This window comes from Nerophis ophidion, linkage group LG25 (genome assembly GCF_033978795.1).
Source record: "Nerophis ophidion isolate RoL-2023_Sa linkage group LG25, RoL_Noph_v1.0, whole genome shotgun sequence".
NCBI classification, from domain to species: domain Eukaryota; kingdom Metazoa; phylum Chordata; class Actinopteri; order Syngnathiformes; family Syngnathidae; genus Nerophis; species Nerophis ophidion.
In genome coordinates this window covers 11,411,463-11,425,491 of record NC_084635.1, presented here as the reverse complement: position 1 = coordinate 11,425,491, position 14,029 = coordinate 11,411,463, and the positions used below count along the sequence as shown (strand labels likewise).

Below are 14,029 nucleotides of genomic sequence, written 5' to 3'. Positions count from 1 at the left end.
TTCCACATTCAAAGTTTCACACACTGATGGCGGGAGCTGCCGTGCAAGGCGCTTACCATGACCCATCAGGAGCAAGGGTGAAGTGTCTTGCTCAAGGACACAACGGACATGACTAAGTTGGTAGAAGGTGGGGATCGAACCAGGTTGCTGGCACGGCCACTCTCCCAACTGCGCCACGCCGTCCCCATATAACTGTTGTCCAGTTATTTCTTGTTTTATTATAACATTTCTGAGTGTCATTTGCAGTTATGACACTAAGTTGCGAGTCCAAGACAATCGATGGGAAGATTGCATAGTTTATGGTGTGTAGTTTTGTTCCTTGTTGCGCCCTAAAAAGTGTAAATACTCAAAGTATTGTACTTTTTGCACACCAGCTGTTTGTAACTTGGTTATGGAGGTGTTGAAATCACCATGTAAAATTGCTCATGCTAATCAGTAGCATGTCAATAGCAAAACCAATGTACATTGGCAACAAGCTAGCCCACTTTTGAAAAAGTTTAGCCTTACTTAACTTATCTTGGAGCGTTTTTTTGCGTCGATTACTTTGTTGGCATTGGAAATTTCAACATTACCTAAAGGTAGTTTGGCTGCGTCTGCTCTCAGTGCTGCTGGAGTGATCGGCAAGTGGCGAAGTGCACAGAGCCAGCTGAGTAGGCAACCGGGCGTGACATCACGCACAAGCCAGGTATCGGGAAAAGGCACCTTGGCTGGGATTCACTTAATACCAATAAAGTACCCGATTTGGTACCCATTCCAATAAGTGGATGTAACTATCTTGACTACAATTGAAATTGTAAAGACTGTTGTATTGAAATGACTGAGGTCGTATACAACACATTTTTGATGGAAAGGAAATCTAATAAAAAGAATTAACAAATTAAAACTGTCAAAGCAAAATGAAATGTATACACTAAAAAAATCAAATGCACTGAAGTATTATTTCGTATAATTCCTTGAATAAATAACCATTTTAGCTGTACAAATGCGTTAACACCAAAAGATGCCCAAAACTTTCTGGAGTTGAGTAAATAAACCCCACCCCCGCCACGCCAGATACCATGCCTCAATAAATCACCAGGTGTGTCGTCCACTTCAACATACAGAATGACTGCTGCAAATGAGGTAATTGGTGGAGGTAATTATCTAGACTATAATCAACAATCATTATGCTTATTACCACAATAGATATGGCATCTGTAAAGCTGACGTGTACAATTGCGTTTACGGAGAAATTCCCAAAGAAAGTGATGGAATTCTACTCATAAGTTAGTGAAAGCCCCCAAGATACAAAACAATTATATGCAACACATACTATAATAGAATTAAATGTAAAAATGTTTAAAAAATTATATTATGAAACTTTCCTGAAATTATAAATGCAGACAAATATTTTTAAAAAAGGATAGAAAAAAAATTGCTGATTTTTCTGAATATAGAAGGATTGTACAAATGCAGCCCCCATGCAGGATTAATGTCTTAACCCCTTATAGCCCCTTGGTACTTTCCACAGTCGAGTAAATCAACTCCCCTCTGCGGTCAAATGAGGAAAGATGGTATTTTTGAAAATTAATATTCGCAAAAATAAACTCTTTGAAATGCAAAGTTGCACTCACTGTAGTCATCAAAAGAGCCACATCTGGCTCTAGAGCCATAGGTTCCCTACCCCTACCCCAGAACCATAATGTAAAAATAAAATGGTACTGTTTTTTTTTCATTTACAGTAACACCATAAAAACAACAACCGTACAGTATATGCGGGGGGTTTTTCGCCGTAAAATTTCTGGGGCTTGAGCTCTCAGGTTTTTTTCCTGCACAATTGACGGATTATTTTTTTTAGTTTATAACAAATATTTATAATAATTATAATAATACACAACATTTACATTAAAAAGAGATAAAAATAAAACAATGAAATAAATAAATAAAAAATAAATAAATAATCATTAAAAAAATAATAACAGCGTGGCGCAGTGGAAGAGTGGCCGTGCGCAACCCGAGGGTCCTTGGTTCAATCCCCACCTAGTACCAACCTCGTTGTGTCCTGAGCAAGACACTTCACCCTTGCTCCTGATGGGTGCTGGTTAGCGCCTTGCATGGCAGCTCCCTCCATCAGTGTGTGAATGTGTGTGTGAATGGGTAAATGTGGAAGTAGTGTCAAAGCGATTTGAGTACCTTGAAGGTAGAAAAGCGCTATACAAGTACAACCCATTTATCATTATCATTTATAATAATAGTAGTAATATGATAAGGCAATCCTAAAACATTTATATTTCTATATGATTAAGTGGTAGACTACGATGTAGTCCTCAATGAAAACCAGTTTGACACCATAAGGTAACTGTCTGAGTGAGTCCACAATTAAAGTAATGTAAAGTGTATAGTTCTTGCGACTATTTGAAATTCACAAGTTGACTTTGGAAAGAGCAAATCAGATTGAAATGATGTGCACGATTCTGACTGGGATTTCAGGTTTCGTCAGAAGATCACAGAGAGCCGATTCTGGCCGCTTGAGATCATGAAGTCGGGAGCTAACAATGACAAGTCGGGCGCCGCTTCCAGGATGGTGAGAAAATGTCATTCTTAGAGGATATAGACACCGAAAATGCAGATAAATGTACAATCGCCATCTTGACCACGAGTAGCAAAGCACTTCTCCAGGCATTAATCATGAAAAAGTGTGTATATGCAGACAACAGAGGAGGAGCCACAGATCCCCTCCCATGGTGTGGCCTTTATCGACTTGGGCCGTCTGCTTTATCCAGGAATTAGCCGTATCCGAGGAGCGTACCAAATTCAGCCCTACTCAACCACTTTGTTACTTAACAAGGTATTGCTAGCCCATTTTTTTCAAACCTTACACAAGACTGACTTCTTAGTCATGGATCTCATTTTTGTTCCACAGGCCAGGAAAGGTGTCAGTTTGTTAAAAGACTTTTCCAAGCCCGGAGGCAGCAAAGACCGGTCTGGCACAACTACAGGCTCTTCAAAGACAAATGCGGGAAAGACCAAGGATGCAAAGCCGCATGCTGTTAAGGTTAGTAAGTTTAAGAAGAGTTATTTGTTCAGTGGGTCTGAGTTAGTTTTTACCTCATCCCTCAATCTCAACTCAATCTCAATTCAATCTAATAAAGGCTGACCATATTCTGAAATCCCAAAAAGAGGACACATTGTCAGGGTTAGTTTGTGACGAACCCTAAGATGCAGAGATGGAGGCAGGCATGGATTGAGAAAACATGATTTAATTTAAATACTAAGACAAAAACAAACAAAGGGTACAAACAAAAAGCGCGCATGTGGGCGGATAACAAACAAAAAGGCTTACCGTGGAAGCTAGCAGGTATCGAGCAGAAAACAGAAGCCGTACTTATAATAGGAAAACAAACCTGGAAGCAGGGAACAAAAGACAATAAGCTACCAACCACGATTAAATATAGCTTACCGCAACGCTGCATTGACACGATATGATACGAAACGACACGACAGGTAGCAACGACAAGATAGACAATAATCCAGCAGCTGACTGGAGGACAAAAACAGACTAAAATAGAATCAGGCTGATTGACACCAGGTGTGGCCAGGTGCCAATCAGCCGCAGCTGAGGGGAAAACAGCACACAGGGGAAAAAAACAGGAAACAGACTAAATAAGAGCGGTGACATGAACTAAAAACACAGAGGAAAAACTAAAAAACAAACAAACTGTCAGTGGCAAGCCTGACAACATATATGCGTTCCAAGGGTGGCAGCACGCCAACGCCGAGACTAGGTTGAAAATTTGCCAATGATACCCGAACTTGCTTTATAAATAATATATTTATTTAAAGGGGAACATTATCACCAGACCTATGTAAGCGTCAATATATACATTGATGGTGCAGAAAAAAGACCATATATTTTTTTAACCGATTTCCGAACTCTAAATGGGTGAACTTTGGCGAATTAAACACCTTTCTGTTTATCGCGCTGGAGGCGATGACGTCAGAATGTGACGTCGCCGAGGTAACACACCCGCCATTTTCATTTTCAACACATTACAAACACTGGGTCTCAGCTCTGTTATTTTCCGGTTTTTTGACTATTTTTTGGAACCTTGGAGACATCATGCCTCGACGGTGTGTTGTCGGAGGGTGTAACAACACTAACAGGGAGGGATTCAAGTCGCACCACTGGCAAGAAATCTGCCGCCAGACCCCCATTGAATGTGCTGGAGTGTCTCCACATTTTACCGGCGATGCTAAGGCAGACATGGCACAGAGATGTATGGATAACCTGCGGATGCATTTGCAACGATAATCAACGAAATCACAAAGGTGAGTTTTGTTGATGTTGACTGCCAGCTAATCGATGCTAACATGCTACGCTAATCAATGCTAACATGCTATTTACCGGCGGTGCTAAAGCAGACATGGTACAGAGATGTATGGATAACCTGTAGATGCATTTGCAACTATATTACGTTTCCCTCCACCCACATTTAATGCGAAAAAAACACCAATCGACGGATTTAAGTTGCTTCAGTTTCAAAAGATGCGAAAGTCCTGAACGTTTGGTCCGCACATTTTACCGGCGATGCTAACGCAGCTATTCGGCCATGCTATGGCTATGAATAGCGTCAATAGCTATTTGCTCAATAGCTTCAGTTTCTTCTTCAATACTTTCATACTCCAACCATCCGTTTCAATACATGCGTAATCTGTTGAATCGCTTAAGTCGCTGAAATCCGAGTTTGAATCCGAGCTAATGTCACTATATCTTGCTGTGGTATTCCCATTGTTTGTTTACATTGGCAGCACTGTGTGACGTCACAGGGAAAAATGATAGTGGTTTCGAAGATAACGAAAATAAGGCACTTTAAAGCTTTATTTAGGGATATTCCGAGACCGGTAGAATTTTGAAAAAAACTTCAAAAAATACAACAAGCCACTGGGAACTGCTTTATATTGTTTTTAACCCTTTTGAAATTGTGATAATCTTCCCCTTTAAATAAAGCATTTTTTTCTCCCCTGCTGACAGCAGTGTTGGCACTAAAAATTTCAAAATGGGGTCCGATGGACCCCATCAAGTCACAAAAATGGGGTCTCACAGTACATTTTTGGGGTCCCACTTTTTTATAAGCGTTTCGATAAACGTATGCATTGTCCTGTTATATCTCACATTCTATATTGTGATTTGGAAAAAGGTTGTCATAAACGTTACTTAATTTATTAAAAGAAATAATAAAAAAAGAAAACAAATTTGTCTGCATATATTCATTTATAAACATTATTTACTTGTTTCTTTCCTTCATGGATCTAAACTTTACCGCTGCTGATAGTTTTTTCTATATTTTTATTTGATAAATTGTAGGTGTATTTATTTTAGTATAAAAGTGTAAAAAGTGTTTTGCTTCGGTCATGAAATGATGATAATGGTGTGCCAGGGCATACATACATTTTATATGTAATGCTTAAATCTCTGGAGTCTACATCAACTTCACATCTATCCCTCATTTCAAAATGTTTTACTTTTTTTATGTTGTTTTTTTGTTTGTTTGTTTTCCGCCCTTTTTTGTCATATTGTGACAAAAAACAATATGTGTATATTGTAGTGTCCTGGAAGAATTAGTGCTGCAAGGGGTTCTGGGTATTTGTTCTTTTGTGTTTAAGTTGTGTTACGGTGCGGATGTTTTTCCGAAATGTGTTTGTCATTTTTGTTTGGTGTGGGTTCACAGTGTGGTGCATACTTGTAACAGTGTTAAAGTTGTTTAGACGGCCACCCTCGGTGTGGCCTGCATTACTGTTGAAACTGATTGATTGAAACTTTTATTAGTAGATTGTACAGTACATATTCCGTACAACTGACCACTAAATGGTAACACCCGAATACGTTTTTCAACTTGTTTTATTAGGGTCCACGTTTATCAATTCATTGTACAAATATATACTATCAGCATAATAAAGTCATCACACAAGTTAATCATCATAGTATATATATATACTTTTTGTATGTATATACTTGTTGACCAAGTATGCCTTGATTGACAATCAATCCTTTCTCTCACTTTCTCGCTCTCTTGCTCTCTCTCTGTCTCTGCCCCTACCTCAAGAATACTGCTGGTGCACACCTTCACAATTTGTTTTATTTAACCCCCTTCTTAACCCTGGATGTACATTGAAAATACACACAACCCTAAATTTAAAATGCCGGACATTTGAGGCATTTAAGAAACCCCACCCGGACAGCCCGGCAAAAGAGGACATGTCCAGGGAAAACAGGACGTATGGTCAGTCTATCTAATATCAATACAAGAGTTGTGGGAGTACATATTTATCTCTAAAGACAACATTATGAGAAACTACAGGTATGCTTACAAGTCTATAATAGTTGTCCATGGACAGTGGAACCTTGATTTATTTGGTTCTTGAACAGGACTCGTAAGTAAAATAGCAAATGTCTCCACGAGAAACAATGTACATTTTAACATTGGGTTCCAAACATTTTGGTAGAGGTTTGCACACTTGTGTCAAGTGCTTTACAGTACTGTGTAGCCGAGACACACACACACTGTCACTAGCCCTGTGGTGCTCTCACATTTAGAAATCACAAAACTCCTTCACTTTAAAAGCCAGGCCGCTACAAAGATTAGGAAGTAAAAATAAAATACAATTTACCTTGTCGGTTAATCTTTATAGCGTGCAACATAAGGGATGTGGGGAGGATGGGAGGAGGGCAGTGTCGACAACGCTGTGGATACTTCCTGAATGTTTCAAGCTACATTGCTAATCACTTGTTTTCTTTAGACTTACATTAAGTTAGAAAAACTACAAAAATGCTGTAAAAAGGTCTGTGCTGTCGGGGACAAAATGGCTGTGTTGCGAGGCACACTATGGTTGTTGGTACATGGAGATAAGGTTCGTACACCAAAGCATATTTCTATTCAATTGGTTGTTCGTGAATTAAAAAGTTAAAAGGTCTGTAAATCAAGGCTCCAATGGACAAATTGTCCTCAAGTGTGGTTCACCACAAATCCAACCACAAAACAAAGAGTAATATTATTGTTTGAATGATCTGTTTTTATTTTTGTGCTTCAGGGGTCTATCAATCAAAGTCTGACTGACGTGAGCGCAGTTGATCTGATTCCTCCAGATAAAAAAGTAAGCTTCAAAACATTGTATGGAATATAATATAATCTTTATAGGTGGTTGAAGCACAAGTTTACTTTTATTGTAAATTGAGAAATTAAGCATGATGAGTTCACTTTTCCATTCATGACAGGCTTATTTGGACTCCAGATCATACATTGTAATTGAAATTTCCTTGAAGAAACCACTAGTGCCCAGAACATCTCCAGAGGAGCTGGCAAGAAGGTAATAAGCAGTGAGTGTTCCTTAGTCATGCTCTAGATCAGGGGTGTCAAACTCAAATACGGAGTGGGCCAAAATTTTAAAACGGAACAAAGCCGCGGGCCGAGGTTGAACAAATTAACCTTTTAATAGGGACCCAAACAAGTTTTGCATTAAATATTGAACAAGCAAGGCTTATATAACTTTAGTGACACGCAAAATCCAGTTTCAAATAATAATAATAATAATAAGTAAAAAATATCAATGGCATATAAAATAAAATTTAAATAAAAATGTTATGCCATTTTTCTATTTGCAATCTTCTGAGGTACATATAAAAAAAATTCCACAGGCTAATAATACATTTAAAAATAAAATAACAATAATGAATGAACCAAACATTCAAGCCTTGAAGTAGCAAGAGAAAATGCATGAATAAAACGTTAATTATTGGTCAGTTTGCTGGGAGTTTCCCGGAAGAGTTAGTGCTGCAAGGGGTTCTGGGTATTTGTTCTGTTGTGTTACGGTGCGAATGTTCACCCGAAATATGTTTGTCATTCTTGTTTGGTGTGGGTTCACAATGTGCCGCATATTTGTAACAGTGCTAAAGTTGTTTATACGGCCACCCTCAGTGTGACCTGTATGGCTGTTGACCAAGTATGCCTTGCATTCACTTGTGCGTGTATGTGTGTGTGTGTAAAAGCCACAAATATTATGTGACACGCTGTTAGTACGGAGGAAAAGCGGACGTGACGACAGGTTGTAGAGAACGCTAAAGGCAGTGCCTTAAATGCACGCCCCCAATATAGTTGTCCAGGTGGAAATCGGTAGAAATTCGGGAGAATGGTTGCCTCGGGAGATTTTTTGGAGGGGCACTGCAATTCGGGAGTCTACCGGGAAAATTAGGAGGGCTGGCAAGTATGAGTATTAGCGGTGAATGCGGTGTTACAGCGGCACCGACGCTCTAATGCTAATTTGATATTAACTCAAGGGCCAAATTAAATTACACGGCCGGCCAGATTTGGCCCGCGGGCCAGAGTTTGACACCCATGCTCTAGATACACTATTTTGCCAAAAGTATTTGGCCACCTGCCTTGACGCACATATGAACTTGAAGTTCCACCCCATTCCTAACCTATAGGGTTCAAAATGATGTCGGTCCACCTTTTGCTGTTATTACAGCTTCAACTCTTCTGGGAAGGCTGTCCACAAGGTTGCGGAGTGTGTTTATAGTAATTTTTGACCATTCTTCCAAAAACGCATTGGTGAGGTCACACAATGATGTTGGTCGAGAAGGCCTGGCTCTCAGTTTCCGTTCTAATTCATCCCAAAGGTGTTTTGTCTGGTTCAGGGTCAGGACTCTGTGCAGGCCAGTCAAGTTCATCCACACTAGACTCTGTAATTCATGTCTTTATGGACCTTGCTTTGTGCACTGGTGCACAGTCATGTTAGAAGAGGAAGGGGCCCGCTTCAAACTGTTCCCACAAGGTTGGGAGCATGGAATTGTCCAAAATGTTTTGGTATTCTGGAGCATTCAAAGTTCCTTTCATTGGAACTAAGGGGCCAAGCCCAACTCCTAAAAAAAACAATCCCACACCACAATTCCTCCTCAACCAAATTTCACACTCGGCACAATGCAGTCCGAAATGTACCGTTCTCCTGGGAACCTTCACACCCAGACTCGTCCATCAGATTGCCAGATGGAAAAGCGTGATTCATCACTCCACTGCTCTAGAGTCCAGTGGCGATGTCCTTTACACCACTGCATCTGACGCTTTGCAGTGGACTTGGTGATGTATGGCTTGGATGCAAACCCATTCCATGAAGCTCTCTGCGTACTGTACGTGGGTTAATTGGAACGTCACGTGAAGTTTGGAGCTCAGTCGCAACTGACTGTGCAGAAAGTCGGCGAGCTGTTTGCACTACGCGCTTCAGCATCCTTTGACCCCTCTCTGTCAGTTTACGTGGTCTACCACTTGGTGGCTGAGTTGCTGTTGTTCCCAAACTCTTCCATTTTCTTATAATAAAGCCGACAGTTGACTTTGGAATATTTAGGAGCGAGGATATTTCATGACTGGATTTGTTGCGCAGGTGGCATCCTGAGAGCGGCCCATTCTTTCACAAATGTTTGTAGAAACAGTCTCCATGCCTAAGTGCTCGATTTTATACACCTGTGGCCGGGCCAACTGATTCTGATCATTTGGATGGGTGGACGAATACTTTTGGCGATATAGTGTATGTTGTACCATGTTTTATCTGCAAGTGCCTACAGCTAATGGAAAAATCTGTTTTATGTTAAACCATTCCATCAAAACATGTTGTATTTTCGATTTGTGCATGTGGCATATTCAAATAAACTTTTTGCCTAAAATGTTTTTTTAGGGTGAAAGCACTGATCCCTCCAAGGCTACCTACAGCAGGACCTAACCGAGCTGAAAGAGTAAATATGCTCACACACTTTAGACCAGGGGTGCCCATTACGTCGATCGCGAGCTACCAGTCGACCGCGGGGGGTGTGTCAGTCGATCTCGAGCCAGGCTTTTAAAAAAATAGACCTAAAAATTAGTGATCATCAATCTTCACCAAGACGTCACTTAAATGACATTCACGGTACCGGAGGGTCTTGTGAGATGACGATGGCTGCTGCAAGATCATTATTATTAAAAATGACCGAGAGGAAGGCGAGAAACACTTTTTATTTTAACAGACTCTCGCGCCGTACCTTCCGTCAAAACTCTAAAGGCCGACTGCACATTTCCTATCTTCACAATTAAAGCCCTGCTTCATGCTGCCTGCGCTAACTAAATACAGAGTCTCGGAAAACTGGCGTGCACAAGCGATCCCTCAGAAAGCTGGCGTGCACATCACTTGTGCACGCCAGCTTTCCGAGACTCTTATTTTGTTAGCGCAGGCAGCATGAAGCAGGGCTTTTATTGTGAAGATAGGAAATCTGCAGTCAGCCTTTAGAGTTTTGACGGAAGGGACGGCGCGAAAGTCTGTTGAAATAAAAAGAGTTTCTCGCCTTCCTCTCTTGTCATTTTTTCATAATAATGAACTGGCAGCAGCCAGCGTCATCCCACAAGACCCTCGGGTGCCATGAATGTCAATCAAGCAAGCTACGGAATTTGCCGCCAATGTTTTTCTTGTAAAGTGTATGGAAGCTGGATGAATTAGATGCCAAAAACCAACCACTTTCATGTGGTATTGTACAGAAAGGACAACTTTTTTTCTCCTCCATTTGAAAATGTGGGCGTTATCATCATTACTGTCTGATTCCAATCAATGCAAGTCATCAGAATCAGGTAATACACCAACTCATATTCTTGTCTTCGTGAAAGAAAGACATCTATATCAATCAATCAATCAATGTTTACTTATATAGCCCTAAATCACTAGTGTCTCAAAGGGCTGCACAAACCACATGTGTTAGACATGCTTGTATTATCATTAAACACATTTAACTTGTTTACAAAAATGTCTCTTTCATAAATAAATAAATATAAATGATATATATAAATGAGGTAGATCCCCTCGAGTTGGTCAATTGAAAAGTAGCTCGCCTGCAGAAAAAGTGTGGGCACCCCTGCTTTAGACGGTGTCTTTTGTGAACAAGTATTATTGAAATGCACCCACTACCAAGTTAGAATATACGGTATATCAGGTTTATTGCATGTCTATTTTTTTAAGTGACCAATATCTGATCACTGTGTCTTAATTCACCTGCATGCACGCACACCAGAAATGTAGGTAAACAATAGGGGTGCACAAAAAAATCGATTCATATCTGAATAACAATAATTTTATCTCCTAATTCTAAATCGATTCATAATTTTCAAAAATCAATTTAAATAAATGATACATATTATTAGTGATCACTGTGCATTTATTAAGATTAGATCATTTCCAATTTTCAAAGATACAGAGGGGGAAAAAAGTATTTAGTCAGCCACCGATTGTGCAAGTTCTCCCACTTAAAATGATGACAGAGGTCTGTAATTTTCATCATAGGTACACTTCAACTGTGAGAGACAGAATGTGTCAAAAAAATCTAGGAATTCACATTGTAGGAATTTCAAAGAATTTATTTGTAAATTATGGCGGAAAATAAGTATTTGGTCAACCATTCAAAGCTCTCCCTGATGGAAGGAGGTTTTGGCTCAAAATCTCACGATACATGGCCCCATTCATTCTTTCCTTAACACGGATCAATCGTCCTGTCCCCTTAGCAGAAAAACAGCCCCAAAGCATGATGTTTCCACCCCCATGCTTCACAGTAGGTAAGGTGTTCTTGGGATGCAACTCAGTATTTTTCTTCCTCCAAACACGACGAGTTGAGTTAATACTAAAATGTTCTATTTTGGTGTCATCTGACCACATGGCATTCTCCCAATTCTCTGCTGTATCATCCATGTATCCATTTTGGTATAAACTCAACTTGTCATGTTTGGAGGAAGAAGAATACTGAGTTGCATCCCAAGAACACCATACCTACTGTGAAGCATGGGAGTGGAAACATCATGCTTTGGGGCTGTTTTTCTGCTAAGGGGACAGGACGATTGATCCGTGTTAAGGAAAGAATGAATGGGGCCATGTATCGTGAGATTTTGAGCCAAAATCTCCTTCCATCACTGAGAACTTTGAATGGTTGACCAAATACTTATTTTCCACCATGATTTACAAATAAATTATTTAAAATTCCTACAATGTAAATTCCTGGATTTGTTTTTACATTCTGTCTCTCACAGTTGAAGTGTATCTATGATGAAAATTACAGACCTCTGTCATCATTTTAAGTGGGAGAACTTGCACAATCGGTGGCTGACTAAATACTGTTTTGCCCCACTGTATGTTATAGGGTTGTATGGTATACCGGTACTGGTATAGTGTTGCGGTACTAACGAATCAAAAACGGTACTATACTACCGGACGGCGCGTCGTCACGTCATGACATTGCTGGTTTTGCAAGCAAAGAAGCATGTTCAGCAGCACACACACACAGTACTTACAAACAGAACCAGTGTGTAGACAGAAAGGGACAACGGATGCATTTTGGCTTAAAAAACTTAACGATAAAGGTGAAGCTGTAACACTGAAACACCCTCAGGGAGAGGTGCTTTAAGACATGGCTAGCTAGCTAGATAAAGTCTATAGGCGGTCTGCAGTGTTGTAGCTACTTTTAAATCACTAATCCTCGCCTCCATGGCGGAAAATAAAGTAAAATTCTCACAAGTATCATCCCTGCAGGACGAGGAAGAGCTAAACATGCCTCACTACACACCGTAGCTCACCGGCGTCACAATGTAAACAAACGCCATTGGTGGATCTACACCTGATATCCACCGTAATGATACCAAGTACAGGAGCGTATCTAGTCGATGCTACTATGATTACATCAATATTTTTTAGCATCACAAAATCTTTTTACGTGTTTTTAGAGTTTATATTATGTTTATAAACTCAGGAAATACGTCTTTGAATATGACCATTGTATGATCCTGTAACGACTTGGTATGGGATTGATAACAAACTAACAAGCATTCCAAACAAGAGAAGAATAAGTGATGATTAATTTTAACAGAAGTGTAGATAGAAAATGTTAAAAGAGAAAGCAATCAGATGTTTACAGTAAATGAACAAGTAGATTTATAATTAATTTTCTACCACTTGTGCTTGATAATTTTGACAAAAAAATAGAATAGAAAATGACACAATATGTTTCTGCATACGTCAGCAGATAAATTAGGAGCCTTTGTTTGTTTACCTACTACTAAAAGACCTTTTGTCGTGTATGTTTTCCTGAAGGAAGTCTCCTGAAGGAATAAATAAAGTACTATCTAATCTAATCTAAAGTTCACTATTATATTTCAGGACAAGCTTGTAATAAGAAACATATGTTCAAGGCCTGCTGAAATGACATTTTCTTATTTAAACGGGGATAGCAGGTCCATTCTATGTGTCATACTTGATCATTTCGCGATATTGCCATATTTTTGCTGAAAGGATTTAGTAGAGAACATCGACGATAAAGTTCGCAACTTTTGGTGCTAATAAAAAAGCCTTGCCTTTACCGGAAGTAGCAGACGATGTGCGCGTGACGTCACTGGTTGTAGGGCTCCTCACATCCTCACATTGTTTACAATCATAGCCAGCAGCAGCTAGAGCTATTCGGACTGAGAAAGCGACAATTTCCCCATTAATTTGAGCGAGGATGAAAAATTCATAGATGAGAAAAAAGGGTGAAGGCCTAGAAAAAAAAAAGGCGATTGCAGATGTTATTACACACATTTACTATGATAATTCTGGAAAATCCCTTATCTGCCTATTGTGTTAGTGTTTTAGTGAGATTAAACAGTACCTAAAGTTGGAGGGGTGTGGCCACGGGTACGTGTGTTGACGCCAGAGTCTCTGAGGCAAGTCACGCTGCTGGAAGCTCCGCCGATGTCACCGGTAAGAGCAAACTTCTTACCACAATTTTCTCACCGAAAACTGCCGGTTGACAAGTGGTCGGGATCCATGTTCGCTTGACCGCTCTGATCCATAGTAAAGCTTCACCTCCGGGAATTTTAAACAAGGAATCACTGTGTGTTTGTGTGGCTAAAGGCTAAAGCTTCTCACCTCCATCTTTCTACTTTGACTTCTCCAATATTAATTGAACAAATTGCAAAAGATTTAGCAACACAGATGTCCAAAATACTGTGTAATTGCGCGA

General features: G+C 39.8%; 1 protein-coding gene across 1 annotated transcript in view; it reads left to right on the top strand.

The window, feature by feature from the left end:
- Positions 1 to 14,029, top strand: part of cfap70 (cilia and flagella associated protein 70) — a 73,328-nt gene that overhangs the window by 22,654 nt on the left and 36,645 nt on the right. Inside the window, exons 8-13 of the mRNA XM_061887375.1 lie at positions 2,470 to 2,563; positions 2,690 to 2,827; positions 2,903 to 3,034; positions 7,069 to 7,131; positions 7,253 to 7,344; positions 9,703 to 9,760. Of these exons, the coding sequence (XP_061743359.1) occupies positions 2,470 to 2,563; positions 2,690 to 2,827; positions 2,903 to 3,034; positions 7,069 to 7,131; positions 7,253 to 7,344; positions 9,703 to 9,760 (577 nt within the window). The remainder of the gene's footprint in view (positions 1 to 2,469; positions 2,564 to 2,689; positions 2,828 to 2,902; positions 3,035 to 7,068; positions 7,132 to 7,252; positions 7,345 to 9,702; positions 9,761 to 14,029) is intronic.